This window comes from Heliangelus exortis, chromosome 1 (assembly GCF_036169615.1).
Source record: "Heliangelus exortis chromosome 1, bHelExo1.hap1, whole genome shotgun sequence".
Classification (NCBI taxonomy): domain Eukaryota; kingdom Metazoa; phylum Chordata; class Aves; order Apodiformes; family Trochilidae; genus Heliangelus; species Heliangelus exortis.
In genome coordinates, this window is record NC_092422.1 from 16178851 (window position 1) to 16202809 (window position 23959).

The 23959-nt window shown below is 35.7% G+C and overlaps 1 protein-coding gene across 4 annotated transcripts in view; it reads left to right on the forward strand.

Annotated features, from left to right (window-relative positions):
* The window catches only part of LOC139792096 (serine-protein kinase ATM-like), a 71134-nt gene that overhangs the window by 17408 nt on the left and 29767 nt on the right, over window positions 1–23959 (forward strand). For all 4 annotated transcript variants that reach the window (XR_011724145.1, XM_071734921.1, XM_071734930.1 and 1 more), the window contains 21 exons: window positions 395–563; window positions 1697–1896; window positions 2385–2467; window positions 2577–2732; window positions 3183–3258; window positions 3398–3528; window positions 5020–5140; window positions 6405–6581; window positions 7280–7449; window positions 7735–7981; window positions 8588–8703; window positions 10908–11034; window positions 12198–12397; window positions 14253–14427; window positions 15971–16135; window positions 16424–16556; window positions 18421–18516; window positions 19691–19862; window positions 20263–20404; window positions 21000–21176; window positions 21550–21721. Coding sequence is in view for 3 of the 4 variants with exons in the window: in XM_071734921.1 (XP_071591022.1) it covers window positions 395–563; window positions 1697–1896; window positions 2385–2467; window positions 2577–2732; window positions 3183–3258; window positions 3398–3528; window positions 5020–5140; window positions 6405–6581; window positions 7280–7449; window positions 7735–7981; window positions 8588–8703; window positions 10908–11034; window positions 12198–12397; window positions 14253–14427; window positions 15971–16135; window positions 16424–16556; window positions 18421–18516; window positions 19691–19862; window positions 20263–20404; window positions 21000–21176; window positions 21550–21721 (3205 nt within the window). In the remaining variant the exon portion in view is untranslated. The remainder of the gene's footprint in view (window positions 1–394; window positions 564–1696; window positions 1897–2384; window positions 2468–2576; window positions 2733–3182; window positions 3259–3397; window positions 3529–5019; window positions 5141–6404; window positions 6582–7279; window positions 7450–7734; window positions 7982–8587; window positions 8704–10907; window positions 11035–12197; window positions 12398–14252; window positions 14428–15970; window positions 16136–16423; window positions 16557–18420; window positions 18517–19690; window positions 19863–20262; window positions 20405–20999; window positions 21177–21549; window positions 21722–23959) is intronic.

Sequence of the window (23959 nt, forward strand, 5' to 3'; positions counted from 1 at the left end):
TTACAGGTGAGGAGAAATTGTGATTCTTACTTTCTGTTAAATCGTCATGTGGTAGGAAAAATATTGATTGATGTGCCCTTAAAAACATCATATTCCCTTCTTTGAAGTTATGAAGTATAGTGAGAAGTTTGTGAGTCTTGTAGAGAAAATTGTTTTTTGGATACTAAAATCCATCTTAGGAAGCTTGTATGTAAAGAACGTAGCACAAATCAAACAATTCATGTGTGCAGAAGACAGGTTTTTCACAAAGGGTGAAATTCATCAATTCAGTGTACCCTTACTGTCTTCACCTCCTCCAGTTCACCATGAAAACAGTGTCATTACTTGTGTTATGCCTGTGGTGCTTCTCCTGTCCTTGAAAACCAATTTTTAAAGGATGTGGTGTTTTTGTCAGATGACGTTTACTGGAAAACCAGGTGAACTGGGAGAAACGGATCTCATGGGGAGTGATCCTGAGGAGAGTATAATGGAGGCAGATAACCAGGCATCTGGTGATCTGTTTGATCACTCAGTTACTGACATCAGTGATTCGAATGAATCTGGTGAGGTGCAAAATGTAACAGGTAAGTCTCTGTGCCCTAAACCATGTGCAAAAGCTTGTATTGACAGACTGCTCTCTACTTGAAAGACAGCGAAATACAGAATTGTGCTTTTTTATTAGTAGTTGAAGCAGGTAATGGTTGAACCCGTTAGTTTCTAAGCAGTGATAATTCTTCTGTATCTCATTAGTGTTTTAAAGGTATTAGTGAAGTGCTCTAGCTCATTTGGAAAGGACACAACACATTACAAAAGAAGCTAGGTGACTTGTTCAAAGTCAGGTAGAAGTTTTGGCAAAGAACAGATTAGAGAACATGTCCATAGGATACTGTGTCTCTGCCATTAGACTGTGCTTAATTTTCTTAAGAGCAGTCCTGTTTAACTTTCATCCTTTCCCTGATGTGACAAGGTCATCTTTCTTACATCACTGGACCTGCAGAGGGATAGGAGCATGGATCTGTGTATTCTGGTTAGGAGCTACAAATACGGATGTTTTCTTTTGCTTTGAATTCTTTCTCAAAATGGTGTGTATCTTAGTTTTCAATTAATGTCTCCTGTTTATTATTGAATATGAAGGAAATGAGGTTGTTATATTAATGCCACAAACAGCAGCTTGTCTGTTTTCCCCATCATGTTGAACAAGTCTCTTTAGAAGTATCTTTTCCAACCATCCAATAAATAATTCTAATAAATCAAATTTGCAGCTTCAGAAAGATACAAGAGTTCTACATGTGACAGTCAAATGGCATTTGTAACTGTTTAATTTAGGTCATAATTGAAATTTCAGTAAGAATAATAACATAATAGTAATTGTCATAATTTCAGCTTGGGGGAAGCTTTGAATCTGTGGTTCAAAATTTTTTTTAAGTTACAGTTGATAACAAAAATGAACATATCTGCAGATTATCTTCAGAGTTCTTTGTAAATGTGATGGAGAAATCAGCCATATGTATGGGCAAAAAAGTAAAAGCCTTGATTTTAGAGAGTGCCTTTGTAGAAGCAGGAAACACTTAAGAAGCTGTTATTCATGCAGTAACTGTTCAATAACAAATAAAGGTCACTAATGCTCTATTCTGAGAACTTTATAAAGACGTAAAATATTACTGACTTTTCCGTTGTCCTCAGAGAAGCATTTCTTACATGCAAGTCTTTTTTTCAGGTGCTTTGAGCCCATTGGCTGAAGAACACTTGACAAAGCATGATTTACTTCTCCTTGAAATTCTGAGGTTCTTATGTATTTGTGTAACTACAATCCAAATTCAGACCCTAAGCTTCCGACCCTCTGATATACGGAGGAAGCTGTTAATGCTTACTGATAGCAGTGTCTTTGATAGTGCTAAGCCACTGCATCTGCACATGGTGAGTGTGAGCTTTTTTTACAGCAGACCCACCTTGGTATTTCTACTGCTTTTAAATTTGTATATTCTTGGTCTTTCTATTGTCATTGGTCCCCTGATATTGACTACTTTTAGTATTTTGAAGTGTGCTGTGTTTGGGGAAAGAGGGGTTACAATTTGTAAGCCAGAAAAGGAGTTGAGGAATATAAACATCTTGCATTTATTATTAATTATTTGTTAGATAATTGGAAACAGCGTGTAGTAGAATAAGATATCTATTTTAGTTTATGAATGAAGTGTTTTTGACTGCCAAAACTAAAAATTCCACGAGCCATATTACTCCTGAGCCATTCTTGCATAACAGAATGGTCAGTCTAACATGGAAGAGCTGACAATAGGTCTTTTTGCTGCATAATTTGTGTAAGAGTTACTGAAAATGTTTTATATCTTTTCTTTTTATCTACTTATTTTTTAAGTATTTTTTTCCTTTTTTTTTTTTTCATTCTCCAGTACTTGGTCCTTTTGAAGGAGCTCCCTATTGAAGAGCACCTCTTGCCTGAAGATGATGTTCTCATGCTTCTTAGGCCTCTTTCGTAAGAGAGAAACTGTTCAGCATATATTAGAACTACTATGCTTCAACATCATGAGTATTTGGTGGCTGTTCACTATTTCAATATATTTTTTTCTTTCTTTCTTTCACAGTGATGTGTGTTCTTTGTACCGTCGAGATCAAGAAGTTTGTAAAGTAATTCTAAATAATGTGCTTCCTATACCAGTACAGCTGGCCCTGTCCAGCATACATACTGAAGAGACAGGGCATGCCCAAGGACAATTTTTGACAGTTGTTGGAGCCTTTTGGTATGTTCTTTCTATTTAAATCAAAAGTCTGTTGGGCGTAAAATGTTTATCTTTGCTATCAGTGTGGAGATTTTAGTGCTGTTGTGTTTCTTACTGCTGATATCCTGTGATATCTTTATCCAGTATTTAACTTCCAGATTTTCTCTCATGTTATATTTGTAGCAAAGAATCATATCATCCTTAAGAAATCATAAGAACAATAAATGCTACAGTGTTGTATATTAACAAAGGCTGATTGTACTCTGAATAGCATCAGTAATTATAACAAGTGATAACTTTAGCAAAAATTAATGGTGTTTACAATTGAAGATTATCAGTAAAAATGGGAAATCCTCCCAGACCTGCCTGTTGAGCTCGAAAGAATGAACTCTGAGCAGCACAAACTAACTTGTTTGAGTTTTTCTGAACCGTTGGCAACTTTTAGATTTAAATAAATCTTCCTTATTTTAGGCATTTAGCTCAAGGAGGGAAATGCACAGCACCAGTTAGAGTGGCCCTTTTGAACTGCATGAAAGCCCTGCTTGAGGTAATCATGGATTTTCTGACATGCATTAGCGTGTTAAGATGTACTTAAAAACAGTATCTAAAGATCTTCTGCATTCATAAGTATCTATTCCATTGTAGGTCTTCTGTATATTTTAAACCACAATATTAATTTTCTTCAGGCTGATCCTCATTGCAAGTGGGCAATCCTTAACGTGCGAAATGAGGATCTGCCTGTGAGTGAGGCTTTCCCACATTTTCTGGCAGACACTCACCATCAAGTTCGCATTCTGGCTGCAAAGTCGATTCCCAGGTGAAAATGTAGATCTTGTTTTCTTTTACAAAGCTTTATTTTACTAAAAGTGTGTGTTACTTCTGCTACCGTGCAGCTGCTCTGTTAAGTACTTCTGGGGCTTTAATCTTGGCAGAATGCAAAAGCCTAGCAAATTACTTTGTGAAAGGTGTTCAAACTTTGCTTACATCTCAGTTATTCTGTGATGCGAGGCACGTATATATATGTATAGATGAACTTCATATATATATATATATATATAAACTATAGATAATAGCAAATTTTGCACTAATTTTATTATGCAAAACTCAAATAGGAAGTAGCTTGTCCTCTAGACATAGATTAGGTACATTGTGCAGCATAAAAACTTTTTATAGTGAGCTTGTGTTCTCATTACTGTTTATAGTTCTTTCTCCATACACCAAAAAGGATGTAATTGAACTAGAGAAGGAGTAGAGGAGGTGTGTTCAAAAGTATGAAACACTATGCATACCTTTTGGTTACATAAACTGGAGCCCTTCAGCACAAAAAGAGTTTACTTGCAGGAGGTACAACATAGTTCTACAAAATCCAAAGTGGAACAACGATTAGCTTTTTTTTCCAGTTTAAAGACTAGGGGACATAGAATGTGTTGATTGGAAGAGACCCGAAACATCATCTGGTTCCAATCTCCCTACCATGGACAGGAACACCTCCCACTAGACCAGATTGCTCAGAGTCACATCCAATTTGGCCTTTAACACTTCCAGGGAGGGAGCATCCACAATTTCTGTGGGCAACAAATGAATCTAACATCAAATGAATCTTAACAATTTCAAGATTCTAAGAGGATTTGTTTTACTTCTTAGTACAACATTCAGTTATCCTGTTATCCTGCTACCATCAACTCTCTGGATGTTTGCAGTGGTTGAAAAAGCAACAGATGCATGAAAGAGGAAATCATTAAGGATACTGAATACAGTTACCACTTCTAATTCATGATCTGCTTAGGTGACCTGTGGCCGAGTGTTTATTCAAGGAATTATGCAAACAAGCCAAGCATATGGTGGGCTTTCTTAGGTATCTGCTAGTAGCCACTAAGAAATAGCTAGCATAACATTTGGTCCAGTTCACTGTGGTGTTCCTATTTTTTTAGAAAGATGAAAGTTGGTTGGGCCTTTATCTGTAAAAAGTAACTTATGTGAGAAACTCTGTTTACATATACATCTGTTCAATAAATATATTCCAAAAGTAGTTAATGAAGTGAAATGTTCCATTTTGTGCAACCCAGGTTTAGCTTCTGCACTGGCAGATATTGGAGAACTTTTATATGTTTTCAGGCAATTCTCCACCATTTCTCCCCAACAGGTCTTGTTAATGTTACTGGTAAAGTTTGCAGTAGAGGAAGAAAGTGTAAGAATGTAAAGAAGAAAATAATGATACTCAAAATCAGAATCTTATTATTTGAAATAAACAACATGCAGTGCTTCTGTAGATGAAATGTTATGCTAATAAATATTCCTCTTTTTAAAGTTTGTTTCAAGATGTAAAACAGAGAGATTCTTCTGGAATGTCAAAACCTCTTCCCTTGAAGCTCCAGCAAAAGGCTTTTGACAATGCCTATCTCAGAGTTCAAGAAGGAATGAGAAACCTGGTACCAATATCTAATCATTAATTTTGCCTAGTTTTCATCTTATTAATAGGATTACTTTTTAAATGCTCTTGTTTAGTTTTCTTAGAACATTAGTTCTTCTGGACTTCTGATCATCTGAGACAGTGAAGCAAAGTGGTAGTTGGGAAATTCTGTATACATCTGATCAGTCACTGCTTTGCCCACATCAGAAGTTTGTAAACTTTGATTCACTTTATATTCCAGATTGCTCTCCTCTATCATACTATTTCTTGTTGTGGATCTCAGTACTGTAACACTTAAAGATTCAAAGCAAAATGAAACCTCACTATTCTAGACAACATAAAATTGTGAATAAGAGGCAATGTAATTTCAAGTTGTGTTCATATAGTATAACAATAGATTTGTAAATGTCGGTAAGATCATGTTCCCAGTGGTATTAAAGCAGTGGTTTTCACAAAACCAAAATTTTCTTAAAATACTAAGCTATTCAGAACAAACTTCAAGTGTAGAAGTTTTACTTCAGTGCAGTGACTAGCAATGCAGTGGTGTGTATTACTGTGGAATTTATTTAACTAATTTTTCTTCTAGTGCCTTTCACTTCTCCTTCCTCACTACCATGCTGTCATCTAATTAAGCTACATATTCTTTTTTTTTTTTCTTTGTCATACTATCATCTATCTTCATATCTCTGCCATGTTTTCTTTCTTTGCTTGCTCTCTTGTAGGTTAGGCTTGTTGTGGGGGCCTCATCTCTGTCATTCCACCTCTCTGTACTGTCACCTCCACCTCTTTGTTATCTTGTCTCATTTCTCTGCTACCTTGGCTCCCTGTTCTGTCACCTCAGCTTGCTGTTGTCATTAGTTTCTGCCATTTCATCTCAAGTTCTTGTTACTATTATTCAGTTATTCATCATTTGTCTTAATAGCAGAAGAACTGCCCTTGAATTACAAGGAAGCCTTTCCTATATGCATCGGGGGGAGCAAGAAGTAGACTCGTTAGTGCTTCCATTATTTCCCTGTAAAGTGCATTGTCTTTGTTTAAACTGCTGGTGCAGTACCATGAACTGGAGTGTATGAAGTATTGGCATGTGTGCTGGTGTGCTGGCAGTAACTTCTGGTTTGAGGAGTTGAGCAGACAGCTGGAGAAAGTAATTTTTAAGAAACCAAAGCGAGATTTTCAGCAATATTTATGTCAGTGCCCTTAACTTCAAATTGTTTATGCTCATTTATCAATTAGGAGGTTGTTCTGACAGAGTATCTGTATGAATTCTTTATTTTTTATTGAAGGCTGGAAGTGACACAAGTCCTGAAGATCTTCTAGACAAACAGTGTAATGGCAAAGCAGTTTTGCTGATGCTTATAACCATGGTTCTGTGCTGCAGTCCTGTCTGTGAAAAGCAAGCTTTGTTTGCTATTTGCCAGTCTGTGAAAGAGAATGGATTAGAACCTGATCTTGTGAAAAAGGCAAGTATAAAAACAATACCATTTAGATTTAGGTTATAAATTATGGTTAGACATTATGACAATTACGACAGAAATTCTTCTGTCAGTACTGAAAGTTGTTAAATTTTGTAAGAGCCTGACTAATGTGGACTTAAATATCTAAATGAATTTGTAATTGTATTTAATGACCTACATCAAAATAATTACATCATAAAAGGTAACTTTAATGGTAAATAGACACCTTTCTGTCCAGAGGAAGTAAAGTGAGTTTTCTGGTGGAAAATATGTAAAATAAATGCGAAGAACTGGAAGATGGTACGTGTCTTGTGGACAAGAAGTTCATAAGGGTGTACTGGAATAATTGCTGCCTATACTGCAGCCTTTCATTACTTGTTTTTAGTGTGTGTGTTCTCTCCTTTTTATCCTTTCTTTCTGTTTGTTCCCTCTTGTTTTTACACAGTCTCCACCCTGCAGAATGTGTACTGGCTGTCCTTTCTTTGCATACCACCTCACACAGAGTAGTTGCAGTTTCTTGATTGCACCCTTTTGATATGGCCATACAAATAATAATAAAAAAAAATGCACATGCTAGGTAGGAACCAAGTTATGCAGATATCCATCAAAAGACTGGGGGTTTAGATATGGAGGTGTAGTACTGTCAGTTTGCCATAGCATTGTGTACTCAGCATGCTATTTCTGCAATCATTTTTCATGCACAGGTTTTGAAAAAAGTATCTGATGTTTTTGGCTATAAAAGTGTAGAAGATTTCATGACATCACATTTAGACTACTTGGTGATGGAGTGGCTGAAAATAAATGACAGTGGATATAACCTGTCTGCATTTCCTTATGTTCTTCTGAACTATACCAGTCTTGAGGAATTCTACAGGTAAGTTTGTGACATGAGAGCAGTTTATTTAGATATATTTACAATTAGGACACAGGGTTTCAAATTTCTAAATGCAGTGATGCATCAGAATTTTGAGACCTTTTAAAATATATTCCAAGTATCTTCTATATAAACTGATATGATTTTTTTTTTTGTATAATAGTAGCTAAACAATAATTAATAGTTTAGTTACAGAGTAGAGGAATGGTATTTGCTATATTATGCTTGACGTTTTTTTAAAAATACAATTCAAGTACATTCTGGTAATCTATTTACTACATGTAGGTCCTGTTATAAAGTGTTGGTTCCACACCTGGTGATTAGAAGTCAATTTGAAGATGTGAAAGTACTTGCCAACAAGATTGAAAAGGACTGGAAGCAGGTTCTTGCAGACTGTTTCCCAAAGATACTCGTGAATATCCTCCCGTATTTTGCCTGTCAAAGCCATGGAATGGGTGAAGTAGTGGAGCAAAGACACAGGGCTTCTGAAGTCTACGACATGCTTAAGGATGAAAACTGTTTAGGAAAACAGGTATGTATTTTAAAAGTGTAAATTTAGCTCTATGGCATTTAAGAGACCTGAAAGAAACACTATATATTCTGTAAAAATGTAAATAATTCAAGTTTGGAGATACAAAATTCTTACTTTCATAAAACCAAACTAGATAAATTTTTATACCTTGGTTTTCAAGTAGGTATTCAATAGAAATTTTCAAGCAGACAGTTGACTTGAAGTATATTTTTTTTCAGAATGTAATAAAACTTTTCTTTACAATTCATTATACAGCCCTGAGTTTTGATGTCATGTATCTGCTTAAGTAAGTCCTGATTTTTCTTAAAATATTTTGTTAATGTTTTTTGAGGAGGCATCTTCCCCAGAGAGACTGTATTCAGAAATAGTAGTAACATAGAAAATTGATTTTTTTTCCAGATACTGTAGCAGACTAAAATGTTCTACATGTGACTGCCATAAATAAGACTTAACCAGGCTTAAATTCTGAATTAATTGTATGTCACAGATATTAAAACAAACAGAGAATTCACACAGGAAAAAATGGGTTTTCTGTGAAGGAAAAGAAGTGTTAAATTATTTTAGCTATCTTTTTTCCTCATTAAAACACTATTTTTCTTCTTCTAGCAAATTGACAATTTATTTCATAATAACCTACCAGAGATTGTAGTTGAGCTGTTGATGACCTTACATGAACCACCTGACACCACAAAAGAAAGAACTCATCTAGTTAAATACATAAGGTATGACTTTGTAAGTTTTCTAAATGCAGAGTGTGTTTGTATAACGTTATGCATTAAAATGTGTTCTTCAGGCGTAAGAAGAGGTAGCCTTGAAGTTGAGAATTAAAGGATTTTATTGTCATTAGTAATGATGTATCATAGGCATGCTTTCTCACACAGTTATTCCCTAGTATCTGTCAGGAGGACCTCTGTAAAACTTCTGTTAATAGAACGAATGAGTGGGCAAGGCAATACCATTTTATGTTGGTGAGGTAGACTATGGCAATGCCAATTTAGTTTAGTTCAGATTTGGTTGAACTGCCCTCTCTGTAAAATGAGTTAGGTTTAACTATCTAAATTGAAATAATTGTTTTAAAGCTTTTACAATATTCAGAAGTCACTAAGAAGTGAGGTGAACCATTGGATGGATGGTTGCATCAAATGTAGTGGTCAAAGATTTGATGCCCAGATGGAGAAGAGTGAAATGTGTCCTTCAGGGGTCCATACTGGGACCAGTGCTGTTTATCTTGATCAGTGACATAGACAGTGGGATTGAGTGCACTCTAAGCAAGTTTGCTGGTGACACTAAGCTGACTGGTGCAGTTGCCATACCAGAAGGACAGGATGTCATCTGAAGGGGCCTGGACAAGTGGAGAAGTGGTGAAGTTGGAGAAGCCCATGTGAATTTCATGAAGTTCAGCAAGGCCAAGTGCAAAGTCCTGCACCAGAGTAGAGGCAATTCTCATTATCAGTACAGGCTGGGGGGTGATGTGATAGAGAGCAGCCCTGCAGAGAGGGACTTGGGGATTCTTGTGGACAAAAAGATGAACATGAACCAACAGTGCACACCTGCAGCCCAGAGAGCCAAATCACATGCTGGGATCAATCAACAGAGGATTTGAGAGAGGTGATTCTGCCACTTTACTCTGCTCTTGTGAGACCTCACCTGGAGTACTGTGTTGAATCAGTTCCAGAGAAGGGCCATAAAAATGATCAGAGGGCTGGAGCACCTCTCCTACAGAGCCAGCCTGGGAGAATTGGGATTGTTCAGCTGAGAAGATTCTGGGCAGACCTTGTAGCAGCCTTCCAGTATCTGAAGGGGCCCTACAGGAAAGCTGGGGAGGGACATTTTGCAAGAGCATGTAGCAATAGGACAGGGGGCAATGGTTTTAAATTGGAGCAGGGTAGATTCAGATATTAGATATTAGGAAGAAGTTTTTTACTATGAGGGTGATGAAACACTGGAACAGGTTGCCCAGAGAGGTGGTGGAGGCCCCATCCATAGTGAAGAGCAGCCTGATCTAAAGATGTCCCTGCTCACTGCAGGAGGGCTGGACTAGATGACCTTTCCTAACAGTTGTGGTAGTGGCAGCTCTTGCCTTTGGTAAAGAGATTGCTTAAGTAATGCCAAATAAATTCCTAATTAACAGAGATATTCTTATGCCATAAATATATTCATTTGTACCAGCTTTTCAGTCTTTGTTGTCCTAAAAATATCAGTATTTGCCTATGTGGAAATAATTGTCCAGAGTTTTGTGTTTAGATAGAAAGTAGTTGGAAAAACATTACATTTTCTGAAATTATGAAGTAGATATTTTTATTACAATAAAAATACAAAGTTGAAAGAAATCAAAGCATTTCTATGAAAATCTGCCAAATGGCTGAGGATGTTGGTATTTTATGAAAGAAACTTGTTTTAGAGAGTTATTAACAAGCTGGGGTGTAAACATGTAACCAAAGTTTTTCATTCTAAAAAGAGAATTTAAAAAAAAAGAGTGATGAAACTTAAATGGTGGGGGTTTTTTTTGTTACTATCATGATGCATTTATTTTCTTTCTGATATCTCAGGAAAGTTGACTGCCCCTTTTTTATAATGAGGAGATTCATGATTTTTTCTCAACAAACTGTTCCTGTAATTAGAAAATGCAGAAGCTTTATACCTTACTTGCAATTAGATTTTCCTATGAAGTATCCTAGATGAGACAAATTTGATTTCTAAAAATAATAGAAGAATGTTAAGAAAGCATAACTTAGAAAGCTTCCCTAGAGGAACAACAAACAGCTAAAAATAAGATGTATGTTGCTTTGCTGGATGTTTTTTGGTGCTTCTTACTTCCTCAAAACAGAAAAGAATTATGTGTTTATTCAGTGAGATGTATTTTATTTAATGCACGGGGTTTGATTTTTGGGAAGAAAAACAGAAATCTTTTTTTTTATTCATTTAGAGAACTGGATCCTGCTCCTAATCCTCCTCATTTTCCATCTTATGTGATTAAGGCAACCTTGGACTATATCAATAATTGTCATAAAAGCAAATTGAAAAGTCTTGTAGCAGTTCTTTCTAAAAGCCCTGTAAGTATGAAGTATTGTTTTCTGTAGAATATAAAATTTTTTTTAGTGGTACATTCTGGATTAATTAGTCATTTTCATCATGTATGTATAAGGAGAAAACCCACAGCCTTAGGAAGCTTCCTGTTCTATTGTTTGCCTTCTGAAATGGCACAAGTCTTAAGTCCAGAGACACAGTAACCTTACAAAAATGACATTCTTGAGCTATTGCATATATTACAGAATACATATAAAGTAATGTGTGAAGGGAGAGGATTATTTTGAAGGTTAGGGAGATCTGTGTTGCAGAAACAATTTAGATGCAGTTTATTTCTTTTGCATATATTTGAATAGCAAAATAATTGGGATAATTTTATGTACATACAGTCTACAATTAAGATGTTAATGTTTGCTTCCCTTGCTGACTGTGTGAAATTTTATACTCTGCAATATTTCTAGACTCTTGATTTTCTGTTGTTAAAAGCAAATATTAAGCCATATACAATTATGCAAATAAATTTGTTGTTTCTGTCCTTAGAAACATATCTTTTCAACCTTTGTCCTATTTTATTGAATATGTTGTCAAGAACCTATTTCACCTATTCATAAACGTCTAAAAATAAAAAAAATCATTTTCTGGACATCATTTGACTAAATCTTTTGAATGTATAAGTTAATATTGGAATAAACTCTTCAAAATGTTACACAGCCCTCCTACTACTGTTATTTTTAGATTTACAGTTAAACAGTAACAATCTGTATTGATACAGTCTATGAAACAATGTATTTTGTACATATGAACTTTTAAGTTTGAAAGAATACAAATTGAAGCACTACCCAGTGTTATAATTGGTTTTATTTGATATTTCTCATCATGTGAAAACTGCTACTAATGGTTAGTTTTCTGAAAAATGTTAATAAACTTCCTGATGTGGAGGAATTGAAAAAAATAAGATTATGATTATGGTTCATTCTGCTTTGTAGAGTTGGTTTCTTTGTAGGTATATTTCTTGTAAATCTGTTGTAAAAACTATGAAGCCTTTTTGCCCTTTACAAATTCCCTTTACAAATATATATATATATATATATATATATATATATATATCACTTAAATTTCTTACTGATACAAAGTATATTTTTATTGGCATTATGAATTATTCTTTGACTCCTGGTTTATACATTTTTAGGATTCTTTCCAGAAAATTCTTCTAGCCATTTGTAAGCATGCATCAGATACAAACAACATTTACAAGAAACACAGAGTTCTTATAATTTATTACTTGTTTGTTAGTCTGCTGCTTAAAGAGATTAAAGATGGTTTAGGAGGAGCATGGGCTTTTGTTCTACGAGATGTAATTTACACCCTGATTCACCACATCAATAGCAGGTAAATAAGATAATCTCATTCTTCCCATCTGTGCTTTGTTCTTGTAAGCTTACATTTCAGTATCACCAATAGATGTTGTATCATTTGTAGAAATAGTTGGAATTTGCTGAAAGAAAAAATTAAATTGCCTTTCTTTGGTAATTTCAGAATTTAAATTTAGAACTCTTAAGGAAATGTGGAATGTTTTGTGCTAACCTTGTATTTGAATTCTCAGTGAAGAATTTTGTATACATAATAAGCTATGTAGAAAGAAGTGTTGGAAGATCTGGATGACAGAAAGGATGTTTGGGAATCTGAAGTATATGAGAGAAAAAATTAAATTTCGGAGTTAAGTGCAAAGTAAGCACATGTCAAATGAAATGTGCTTCTTGAATGTAATAAATAATATTGACATTTACGTTCTCACCAATAAATAGCTGACAAAATTAATCAGAATTGGTATGTATTAGCTTGTGTTCAAATTGAGAAAATTGGTACTTCATCAGGCTCTGTAAATAAAGGATTCATCTCTTTAAATAAGAGATGTTAATCAAGAGAGGCTTTCTTACTTGAGGTTTAGTTTGGACTTCCAAGACAGTTATTCACCTAAATTAATTAAAGTGCATGTTGATGGCTTTTTGCTTGTTGGAAGCATTTCATACCCTGAAATATTAGAGAGTAGTGTGAATTATGTGGTAAATGCCATTATTATGAAACAGCTCCTGACTGTCAACACTGAACTGGGGTGGGGGCAGCTGATGCATGTGGAGGGCAAGGCTGGCATTCAGGGGGACCTCATCTAGCTGTGGATGTGGGGCAACAGGTACATTGTGAAGCTGAACAAAGACAAGCCCTAAGCCTTTCACCTGGGATAGGATAACTCCACACGTGAGTGCAGGCTTGGAAGCTGACTGGCTAGAAAGTAGCTTTGCAGAAGAGGACCCAGAGTCTTGGAGGGCAAGCTGGCTGAGTCAGCTGAGTGCCTGCCATTACTGACTGGGATGCACTGGCAAGAGTGTAGTCAGCAATTCATTCCTCTCTGAATCTTAGGAAGCTGCAGCAGGACCACTGAGTGGGGCAGCTCCATCCAGGACATGAGAGGTAACAGCAGACTGGGGTGGGATGAGTGGAAGGTCCCCAAGGGAATAAGTAGGGTTAATAATTTCTGTTCTCCAGTTTCGGGAGGGGAGCATATCTGTGGAGAAGGTAGAGCCAAATCTTTTCTACAAGTGCACAGTGTAAGAGCAAGAGGTAGCACTCACCAAACTGCAATATGGGAAATTCTGGTTGGATGTAAGGGAAAAGGTTTTCACAGTGAGAGTAGTCAAATACTGGATCAGGTTGCTCAGGGAGCCTGTCAGTTCCCTGTTCAAGGAATGTGTCAGAATTTAGCTCAACAAAACCTTGAGAACCTGATCTGACTTTGAAGCTGACCCTGCTTCAGGCAGGAAGCTGGACTAGGTAATCCCCAGGTGTCCTCAGGTATCCTTTGCAACATAAATGTTTTTTTCTTTTTTCCTTTTAACTAATGGTTATGTGTCAGAGTGGAGGGTCCAGAGAGCATGTTTTTCACTTTGTTCTGTTTCTGTCATCATCACTCTGAAAAATAAGAATTGTTTTAATTTCTTTTTAATTACATGTTTCTTTTAAGCTTTTTACTCCATTTTTAAAAAGTGATCAGTCAAATTCTATGTCTTAGTTCTCCAGTGTTCCCTGAGCTAATTCATTAGAGCTGATAAAGTTTAGAATTAGTTCATCTTATAAAGTTTATTTCTATTTCCCCTTTTCCCCTATTCTTCCCTGCTATAAGAGCTTAACACTTGAGACATTGACAGTTTGTATTTGTTTAATTTCACTTTTTTGTGTCTTGCAACAGGCCTGTTGTTATCAGAGACATATCCATGCGCAGCTTTTCACTCTGTTGTGATCTTCTTCATCATGTTTGCCACACAGCAGTTATGTGTTGCAAGGATGCTCTAGAGAGCCACCTTCATGTTATTGTTGGAACCCTCATACCTCTTGCCATGGGGCAGCCTGAGATCCAGGAACAGGTAATTTTGAGTTGCTACTTATTCCAAACCTGTTAGCTTTTGAGTTCATATTCAGTGTCACTAAAGCTCTATCCATACTCATGTTCAATTTTAATCCTTTTTCCCTATTCCTTGTAGATTTATATGAAAAATATAATTTGAAATGTAATGCTGTACCTTTTTTTTTTTTTTTTTAAAGTAAAAATGTCTTCTGGTACTTCTGTTTTCACAAATACTCTGACATTTGATCCCTATGGCTTTGAACAGTGATGGAGCTGTATATGTAATGTAATTGCCGAGGTTACTGTATAACTTGCTTTGTAATTCTATGTTTACTTAGTCTATAAAAAATCAGATTTCTTAAAGAGCTTTATGCTGTTGTAATGTCTTCTATGTCTACTTTGGATCTATGCACCTTTTTCAGCAAAAGCAAAAGATGTTTAAAACCCTCAGAGTAAGTTTCACAAAAATTGTTACCTTAGTTGAGTAGAGGCAAGAAATCAGTGGTAGCACTTAAGGAAGAAGTAGAAAGAGTAGACATTACTAAACTACTGGTGGTGCAAGCTAATCAGTAAAAGCACATGGAGTAGTAAAGCAGTTACCTGCCTGATGACTTCACAGACCTTTGGAAGGGGAAGATATCCAGAGGACAAAGAGGAATTATGTACAAAGAACAGATTTCAGTTGTTCAGTTACTTATTTCAGAAATTATCAATAAAAATAAATGCAAATAAATTCCCTTAAAAGGGAAATGAAGTGGTTTCTGTTGTGTGACAACCCTTGTTTTCCTTCTGGTGATGATTTGTATCTGCATTCTACTGAGGGTGGAAAAATATACTTAGATGCAGAGACCTATAATTAGTAGCTGAAGGTCAGGAGAGTGTCTGTTCCACCTCAGTCGTCAGGGTTGCCTTCTGCCTTAATCTGATCCTGTGATACAATATGCACCTCTGAGGTTGCAGTGTAGCCCTACAGTGCACTTCTTGTACTTCCACTTCAGCTGGAGAGCTGTGCTGATCCAGCTGAAAATAACCTCACAAACCTTTTCCCAGCTTAATGATCATGATCAGATTTATGTCTGTGGAAACAGTTGTATGTGCACAAGTGCTAAGGCAACGTGTTATGGCACAACTGCACAGACACAAAGTGGGAAGGGAAAAAATTTCTTTGAATTGGAATTGATATGAAATATGAAATCTTATCTCATACTCTTTCAGGAAAGTGTGTTGCGAAATTATTGACAATATTTAATGATTGTATTGGCTGTTATTTGAAGTCTGCTTTATAAAAATTCAAGGTAAAACTACAGGCTGTGATAATGAAAGCTTTGATGTGTGTTTGGGAGGGGGAGTAGCAAAAACACCTCACCATTTTAGAATATATCTATGATATCCCCAAGTCTCCAAACATTTTGGAATTTTTACTGGAGAAAATAAATTATCTTTACCATTTTTAATGGAGTTGTCTGTTGATGGAACTGGAGAAGTACAAACTTTGTAACCTGACTAAGAAATGTGGCTCAGCAGTGTCTTTTTTTTGCTTATCATTTACTTTTTCTGTTCAGGTCCTAGGCTTGTTGAAGTACCTGGTGATAGATAATAAGGATAATGAAAATCTATACCAAGCAATCAAATGCTTAGATCCTTTTCCTGAATATCCTGCTTTTAAAGACTTGAGAGCAACTCAACGGAAAATTAAATACAGTAAAGGAGCGTACTCTCTTTTGGAGGTAATTACATTTCAGAGTATCTCTTGGCATGGTTTTTTGTAATGCAAACTTTAAAAAAACAAACAAAAAAAACAAACGTGATTTTTGAGCTCTAGGTATAGTCAAGAAAGATTTAAATTGGACATATGGATTCTTTTTTTGCCAGTTTCAGTGACTGAGATATTTATAGGTCTCCATTCTTATTTTGTATCTAATAATCTTCACATTGTGGACTGCTGAGAGCCACTGCTTTACTTGAAACCTTTATTTGTATGCTCTATGTGCTTATTGCAAAATGTTACTTTGCAGGAAATTAATCACTTTCTCTCAGTTGGTGTTTGTGATTCACTGCCCTTAACACGACTTGAAGGACTGTATGATTTACGCAAACAATTGGAACAATATAAAGATCAGATGAAGGATCTCCTGAAAAATTTACAGGGTACTGACATCTGATTACATACGTTATTTCTTTTGTATTTTGTTTTCAGTGTTAATCGATGTAACCCTCTTCTAATTTGACATTGAATGTTTCATATTGTGTCTTTGTTTTGTTGGTTTTCATTGGTTTGGGGTTTTTTTTGGGGGGGGGAGGGGAGGATTGTATGATTAACAATGTAATGTTATAATTTGGCATACAGAGTAGAATGGCATTTATTATTCATGCAAAACGTGAAATATCTTTATCAAAGTGTATTATAAATATTATATGAGGTCTTATGTGGCAGAGAGAATGAAGCTTTTGGCGTGGAGCACTTATGACTGTGAATGACCAGGAAAATGTATGAGTATATTGCTTTATGGATGCTTAATGAGCTTTCTTGTATTTGAATCTACCCACTCTTTTAAATGTAGTAAAGCTGAAGTTTATCAAAGGCATAGGATGTTGGAAAGTAAAGGTTACAGAAGTTTTCAAATGGTAGGATTTAGTTTTGTTGAACCTTGCCACATCCCAGCATTCTGTTTTAGCCCTCAGTCCAGACCAAATTCCATCCTGGTTTGGTTTGCAGATGCTTGGGCGTGACCATTTTACTTTTCTCCTCTACATGAAGTCCTTATCAGCTTGTGTACACAACAGGTAGATAAAAAGAGCTGGTTTAATTAATTTTAAATGAGTGCAATGAAAAATTTGGGAAAGAATATTAGTCTGCTGTGAAGTCATGGCATAAATGCATTATGTCTTGACTGTCATTTACAGTTTTAATCTTGAAAAGAGAATTGGTAAAAGAGCAACAAGTTCATGTGGAACAACTTCTATCAGAGGAGAGTCTTCTGAGCTTGGGCAAGCAATTGAATAGAAATACAGGATTGTAGGAATTGATGTTCCTATATAAGTATGGTGAAGCTCAGTAGGGAGCACTTAACATTTTTATCACAGTATGAAACCAAATTAAATTATCTGGCACCAGTTATGCAAGAGAAACCACCATTGTTTTGTCCAACAAAAAATATACACAGTGGAACTCACTGCCACTTACTGTGAAGTTCAGAAGCATAATGGACCTTAAGAAGAGTTAGACCTGCTGAAAGATAACATTCAGGAAATAACTTCTAGTATTGCAGTTTGGCCATATGTGTATTCATTTTATAAAATGTCAGCAAGCATAGCACTCAGTTCAAGGTTTCCATTCCACTCAACAGGGCAGCAGGATATTCTTGTTGTTGTTGTTTTTTAGAAGATACCGCTTTTATTGTTTTTACAGTGGCAGATCATAATTTCTTTTTTCCTATAACTTGTTTGTGGAATTGGCAAAACCATTTTGGAATGCATATTTTAGAAAAAGACCTCAGGCAGGCAGCAAATATGTAGTGAAATATCCATCTCAAGAGGTTATAATTTGGTGAAATCAATTAGGAAACTGAAAGCTAGAATTCTTGGCAGAAAACTGTATTTTGGCTTATTCTTTTGATTTTTATTTAGAACAGAATGATGGTATTAGCTTAAGTGCTGTCAGTGGAGTCACACGACTTCACTGTTTAAAATAATGTGCTTAGAGTAACTTATGCTAATATTTAATGTATCTAATTACAATTTCTACTTCAAAACACTGAATATAATAGCATTTATGTATTCTGTTTTGGGGGATTCTTTGGTATAGTCAAATGCATAGAAATATTTTCAAGACATGATAAGAAAAACTATTAGTTTTTACATGTAGTGTTTAATCCTAACTTGCATCAGCGTTATTAATGCATGTTGGCATTTGTAGATAAAAGAAACTGAAGTAGTGGGTTTTTTTCTAATATGTTGACATTAGAAATACACAGTGACATTTTGGGCGTTTATTTTTCTTTCTGAATGATAGAAAAGCCAGAAGATTCTGTAGTACTGAAACTGGTGGTGAGCTTGCTGCAGCTGTGCAAGATGGCAGTTAACCATACAGGTGGAAAAGATGTGCTGGGTGAGTAGTTGGTCCCAAGGCATCCTAGGGATGGCACTGATAATCCCAGGTTGAAACCATGGCTGTTCTCAATGTTGCTTCCCACTGCTATTTCACAGTAGCTGGCAGAGGTGTCTGTCAGGACTGTTAAAATAGGTCATATCTCTTCATCATTGTATGCTACAGCTTTGACTAACAAATTGTCAGCTTGGTCTGTTGTGTGCTCAATAAAGAGTCATCTCTTACATGGGTCACTTTATGAGATTGAAAAATAGGAAGAAAAATTGAAGAGGAGTTACCTCTATATTTGAAAACATGTCTTAGTGTAAATAAAAATAGTTGTTCTCCATCATAAAACCTCTTCTGTACTGTTACAATTGTCACCATTTACATTGAGCACCTTATTAATGTTTGATCCAGAGCACCAAAGCTAACATCCAAATCCCCTTTTCTTCAAGTAGAAAGGACCATAAAGGTATGTTTACTGAAATTAGATGTCTGAAATAGATAGATAGGAACACAAGTAATGAGAACATTTGCCTTAATGTAATTTTTTGTCTAAAAGACTAATAAAATGTAGTTACAAATGCTGAATAATTGAAACTCATATTGACTTTAGTATTATTCTTCAGCACGTCTGTAAGCTGTAAGTTTCAGCCTTGTTGAAAAACAATTTTCAAGGTCAATTGGATTTTTTTTTTCTATGTAGTCATGTATTTAAAAAAAATTCTGTGTGGAAAGCAAAGGAGAAGCATACTAATACATCATTTTATCTATAGTATAGGTTAATTCTTACTGAATTTACAGGCCTACTGTTTGTGCTCACAGCCTACTGTTTATATTTTTCATACCCTAAGGGAATGAAAATGAGTGTCTTTTAGTGGCTGTAATTGTGACCTTCTGCACGTACCTGTTTCTGACACAAGCAGAAATAAAATCCATATCTGATTTAAAATTCAAAATCCAGAGCCGTAGGCACTCCTGGGAAACTGAGTTGGTATATTATGAGTCTTAAGCTCTAAGACTTATATATTTGTAATTTTAATAAAACTCCTCATGTGATTATTTATAAATGATCACAGCTTTTTTCCTCCATAATAGCCTAAATTAAAAAGTAGTTTATATTGATTGCAACTTTTTAGGGTGAGACCTTGTTTTAGTGTGCATAAGACTGTAAGATTACCTGCATTTGCAGAGGCTGTTGGAAGCTGCTTGGGAGAAATTGGTCCTATGGATTTCTCCACCATAGCTCTTCAGCATGCTGAAAATGCACTGGATTCTAAAGCAGTGGACTTATTTGAGGATAGAAAGCTTCAGTGGGTCTTCATAATGTTAACACACATAAATACTGCTTTAACGGATAATTGGTGAGTATACTTAATTAATTAATTTAATTTATTTGTTGAAAAGCTTAATAGGAGCCATCAAGTTGTATGTTGTTCATATCATCTCAGAGTAGCACTCTGGAAGTGCCAGTTAATGCCCAACTATGTGCTTCTTTCAAGGCTTGGATCTTTTAATCTAGTCAATCATAGATGTTTCCTAGAAATTCTCTAGTTGGACTCTGGCAGCCAGGGACTCCTCTGTGCAGTGGAGGGTGGCAGCACTGTGGAATGCTGAGGCTTTGCTTTATAAGAAAATATGCAGTAGTGTATCCTAGTCCAAAATTTCCTGATTTGATGTAGACCTTGCTATGTTTATAAAAGTTATTTTCAAAATAGCTGAATGAAATTAATAACAATGATGTTGTTTATGTTATTCTTTCAGTATTGATGTTAGAGCTGCTGCAGTTTCCTGCTTGAAAAACATATTGGCCACCAAGTCTGGCAGTGAATTTTGGGAAGTTTATAACAATAAAATTGATCCCATGTTAAGCTATCTACAGCCTTTCAGAATGTCTAGGAAAAAGGTACTTCTAATATACCTTACTTATATAGCATATGGGGTAGAGAAAACATAACAATACCTATTTTTTAAAAAGTAAATTTGAAGATATTTTTGAGATAGGCTTTAACGAATGCAAAATTTGGCTTCTAGTCAGTCTTACTGCAAATATCATTGCTTTTGTAAATGTTTTTCCTCTCTTGTTTTAGCACTTGCAGCTTCTTCACATAGGAAGTCACTCATTTGATATCAGTAAGATGTGTACTTTCATTATTAGACAGTTTTTGTTTACCTACTCAGTATTCAGATACATTCTTTCTCTGGATTCCAATGTCATTTGATGCCAAAACTCAGTAGGTCAGAAAAACAGTGCATAATTAACCATAATTTTCAGACTTTGGATTTGTAACCTAAATGTAATGTATAATGAGATCTTGTTGATGCTACGTGTAAAGTTTTATTTATTTTCAGATTTCCTTGGAAAACTATACCTCTGCATGAACAAAACTGATACTGTCAATCAATAGAAGCACAGTTAATATTTAATATGTTTTAATGTGTGCAAATTGCAGTATGGAACAGAATTTGTTTTATATGCAATATATACAATTTCCTTCCAGTTTTTTACAGTACCTGCTAATGATATGGAGGCTCCTGTAGAAACTTTGGATAACACAAACTTGTGGATTCCTCTGGGAGAAAGTCATGAGACCTGGATCAAGTGCCTTACTAGTTCAATACTGGACAGTGGAGGTGTTCAAAATGAAGTTCTCCAGTTAATGAAGCCACTGTGTGAGGTGAGCTAAGTTATACATGTGTCTGCTCTGTCATGCACAAAAATACATGATTACTTGTCTTGTTACCAAATAATAATTTCTCCTTTTAGGTTACTACTTTTTTTAACAGTATTTCCACTGCTTCATGGTCAGTTATTGCAAATATCCATACTTATGAAGTACAAGATTTGACAGATTGTGAACATAGATGAACTTCAAATGACTGCTTTAACTGAATTCCAGCATAGCCTTATTGAGGGGTTTACATTTTACATACTGTTATGTTCTTTCTCAAGCATTATGTGTGTGAGTAGTTGTTAGTTTGGTCATAACCTGAAAAAGAAAGGTTTCTGGTAGTTCTTCTTAGCAGCTGTTGTGCATGATTGTTTTCTAGGTGAAAACAGACTTGTGTCAGACTTTGCTTCCATACCTGATTCATGACATCCTTCTTCATGACTCAGATGAATCTTGGCGAAACCTTCTGTCAGTTCACATCCAGAAGTTTTTTACAGCCTGTTGCAGGTTCGCCACATCTAGATCTACTACACCTCCAAATTCTGATTCAGGTAATGACATATTTTTGTTTCAGCTGAAAGAGGGATTTTGGTTGTGAAAAAATGATCTTCTGATATCAAACATGTGATGCACACTTGCAGGCAGACAGAATTTTAGAAGCTGCTGTCCAACTGTTTGATCTTTTTCGGTGGAGATATTTGTAATTTTGAAGCTGTTCATTGGTAGCACCTAAGTATTTTTTTTTTTTTTGGCATACCTTCTTTCCTTATTCACAACTGGATTGTGTTTATTTAAGTGACTTTAAATGTGATCTAATGTTGTGTGCTGCAGAACCAAGTCTTGGATTGTCCCTTAAAATGACTAATTGGCAGTTCAATTGCTCTGTTACTCAAACAAGATTGATTAAAAACATTTTTCACCTTGTTTTTCTCTTGTAAGAAAGACTACCCTTGCTTTAGCTTCTGCCTAATGTGTCTCCCTGTACGTTCAAAAGACCCGTTCAGTTCCACCAGAATGAAAAGTAGTTTTAACCAAAAGAACTGCAGCTGAGTATTAGTGAGTTCCATTAAAAAGAAAGCAGCTTCTAATCAAGCTGGCTGGTGTCCTTTCCAATTAGACTGCACAAATCTGTGTAAAAATAACTTCTGTGTTAGACTATGGGAATGTTACATGTGTTCATTTACAGGAGCTGAAATAATGTATTTCTTTTATTTGTGTACATCCCTTACTTAACACAAATTCAGTAACTTCAGGTTAATATTTTTTGTGCAGTAGCTATTCTGCTATATCTTCAAACTTCCTTCAGTCACCAAAGGAAGAGTCTGTACAATGTCTTTATAGGCAAGTCATGCAAGCTGCAGGTTGTCAGAGAGGTAAAGGAACCCTAAGTATTGCAGTTTATACTAAGTGTGGTGTAAATAAGATGAATGATACCAGGGATATTTTAAAGTACTTCTTACAGTTTCTGGCTAGCTTGGTCAGGAAGACTAGAGTAGTATTCTTTCACATTTTTTAAGTCAGGTTAACAAGCTATTCCCACAATCCAGATATTTTTATTGTTGTCCCAATTTGCAAGATAGAAAAGGATTATCAATTTCCTATTTCCTTCCTTTAAGAACGAGGGAAACTGCTCCACTAATTTGTGCTCAGAGGTACAGAGTAACCCAAAATAACCAATTAATACCAAAACAAGGAGAGAAATCTTTTTAGAAAACCTAGTTAAAATTAATTCCAATCCATCAGGATCCAAAGATTTAAACAGGAGAGAGCTGTCTTCCTGTTTATCCATTTTGCATGCATGCTCTAGGAGTTGGCATTTGTTCTTGCAATTTAAAGCATCCATGTGGGAACCTAATGGCAGTCACTGCTCTGCCTGAGGAAACAAGCCTCCAATCACTAATCTGCCTGAGAAACCAAACCTAATCATAAATTGACAACTGCTTGATCCACCAAACTAAAAATTAAGAGTATTTAGTGCGTGTCAGTCTGGCCAGAATCAACTGTCTGTCAGTTTGCATAAGAGACATTATATGTCATTTTGCAGAAGACATGATTTTTACATTCAAAATATGTGCTCCACTTTTTCACCTTAGAATTTAGAATTTCTGTCTGATGCCATTCTCATTTTCTGTCTGTTCTTGTTAGCTTCTGCTAACTTCTTCTGTCTGCTTCTTGTTAGCAAGTGAGAATGAAAGCCATACTGGCAGCTTATAGTTACCACTTCAGTCATTTGAGCAACAAAGCCTGAAGGAAAATTTCTTCCAGTTTTCTTGGCCAGTCCCTTCTTCTTCCCCTGACTCATTAATCTTTTCTGGTACCCAAATATAATTCATCCAGAAATTTTCAATGATTCATCTATCAAATTATGCAAGAGGAAGAAGCTGTCTCTGTGGCATTGACTCTGCAGTGCTTACAAAATGGGTCCAGCCTGCGAGACACGGTGCCTACATTTGCAAGTAGTGCAGTACATGGGGATGGATCTGGAGAGCAAAATGTCATGGTAGTCTTAGGAACTGAGAGTCATATGTCCACACTTTGTCTTTTGAAATTTAAGCATGTAGAGATGACTTATGAAGAAGGAGTTGGTGTTCTTTCTGTAAGGGCTTTTCATAAGGGCGGAGGAAAGTAACCACTGTTCGTTTCTGTTTGTTGGAACACACAAAATGCACAGATACTTCTTTTTATTCATGTGGCATTTGCTGTCATTAGGGGAAATTTCATGTTCTGAATCTTATTGTAGTGTAGTGGTAATCAAACCTTTGTGTACACTTTCCCTGTTTCTTGTGATT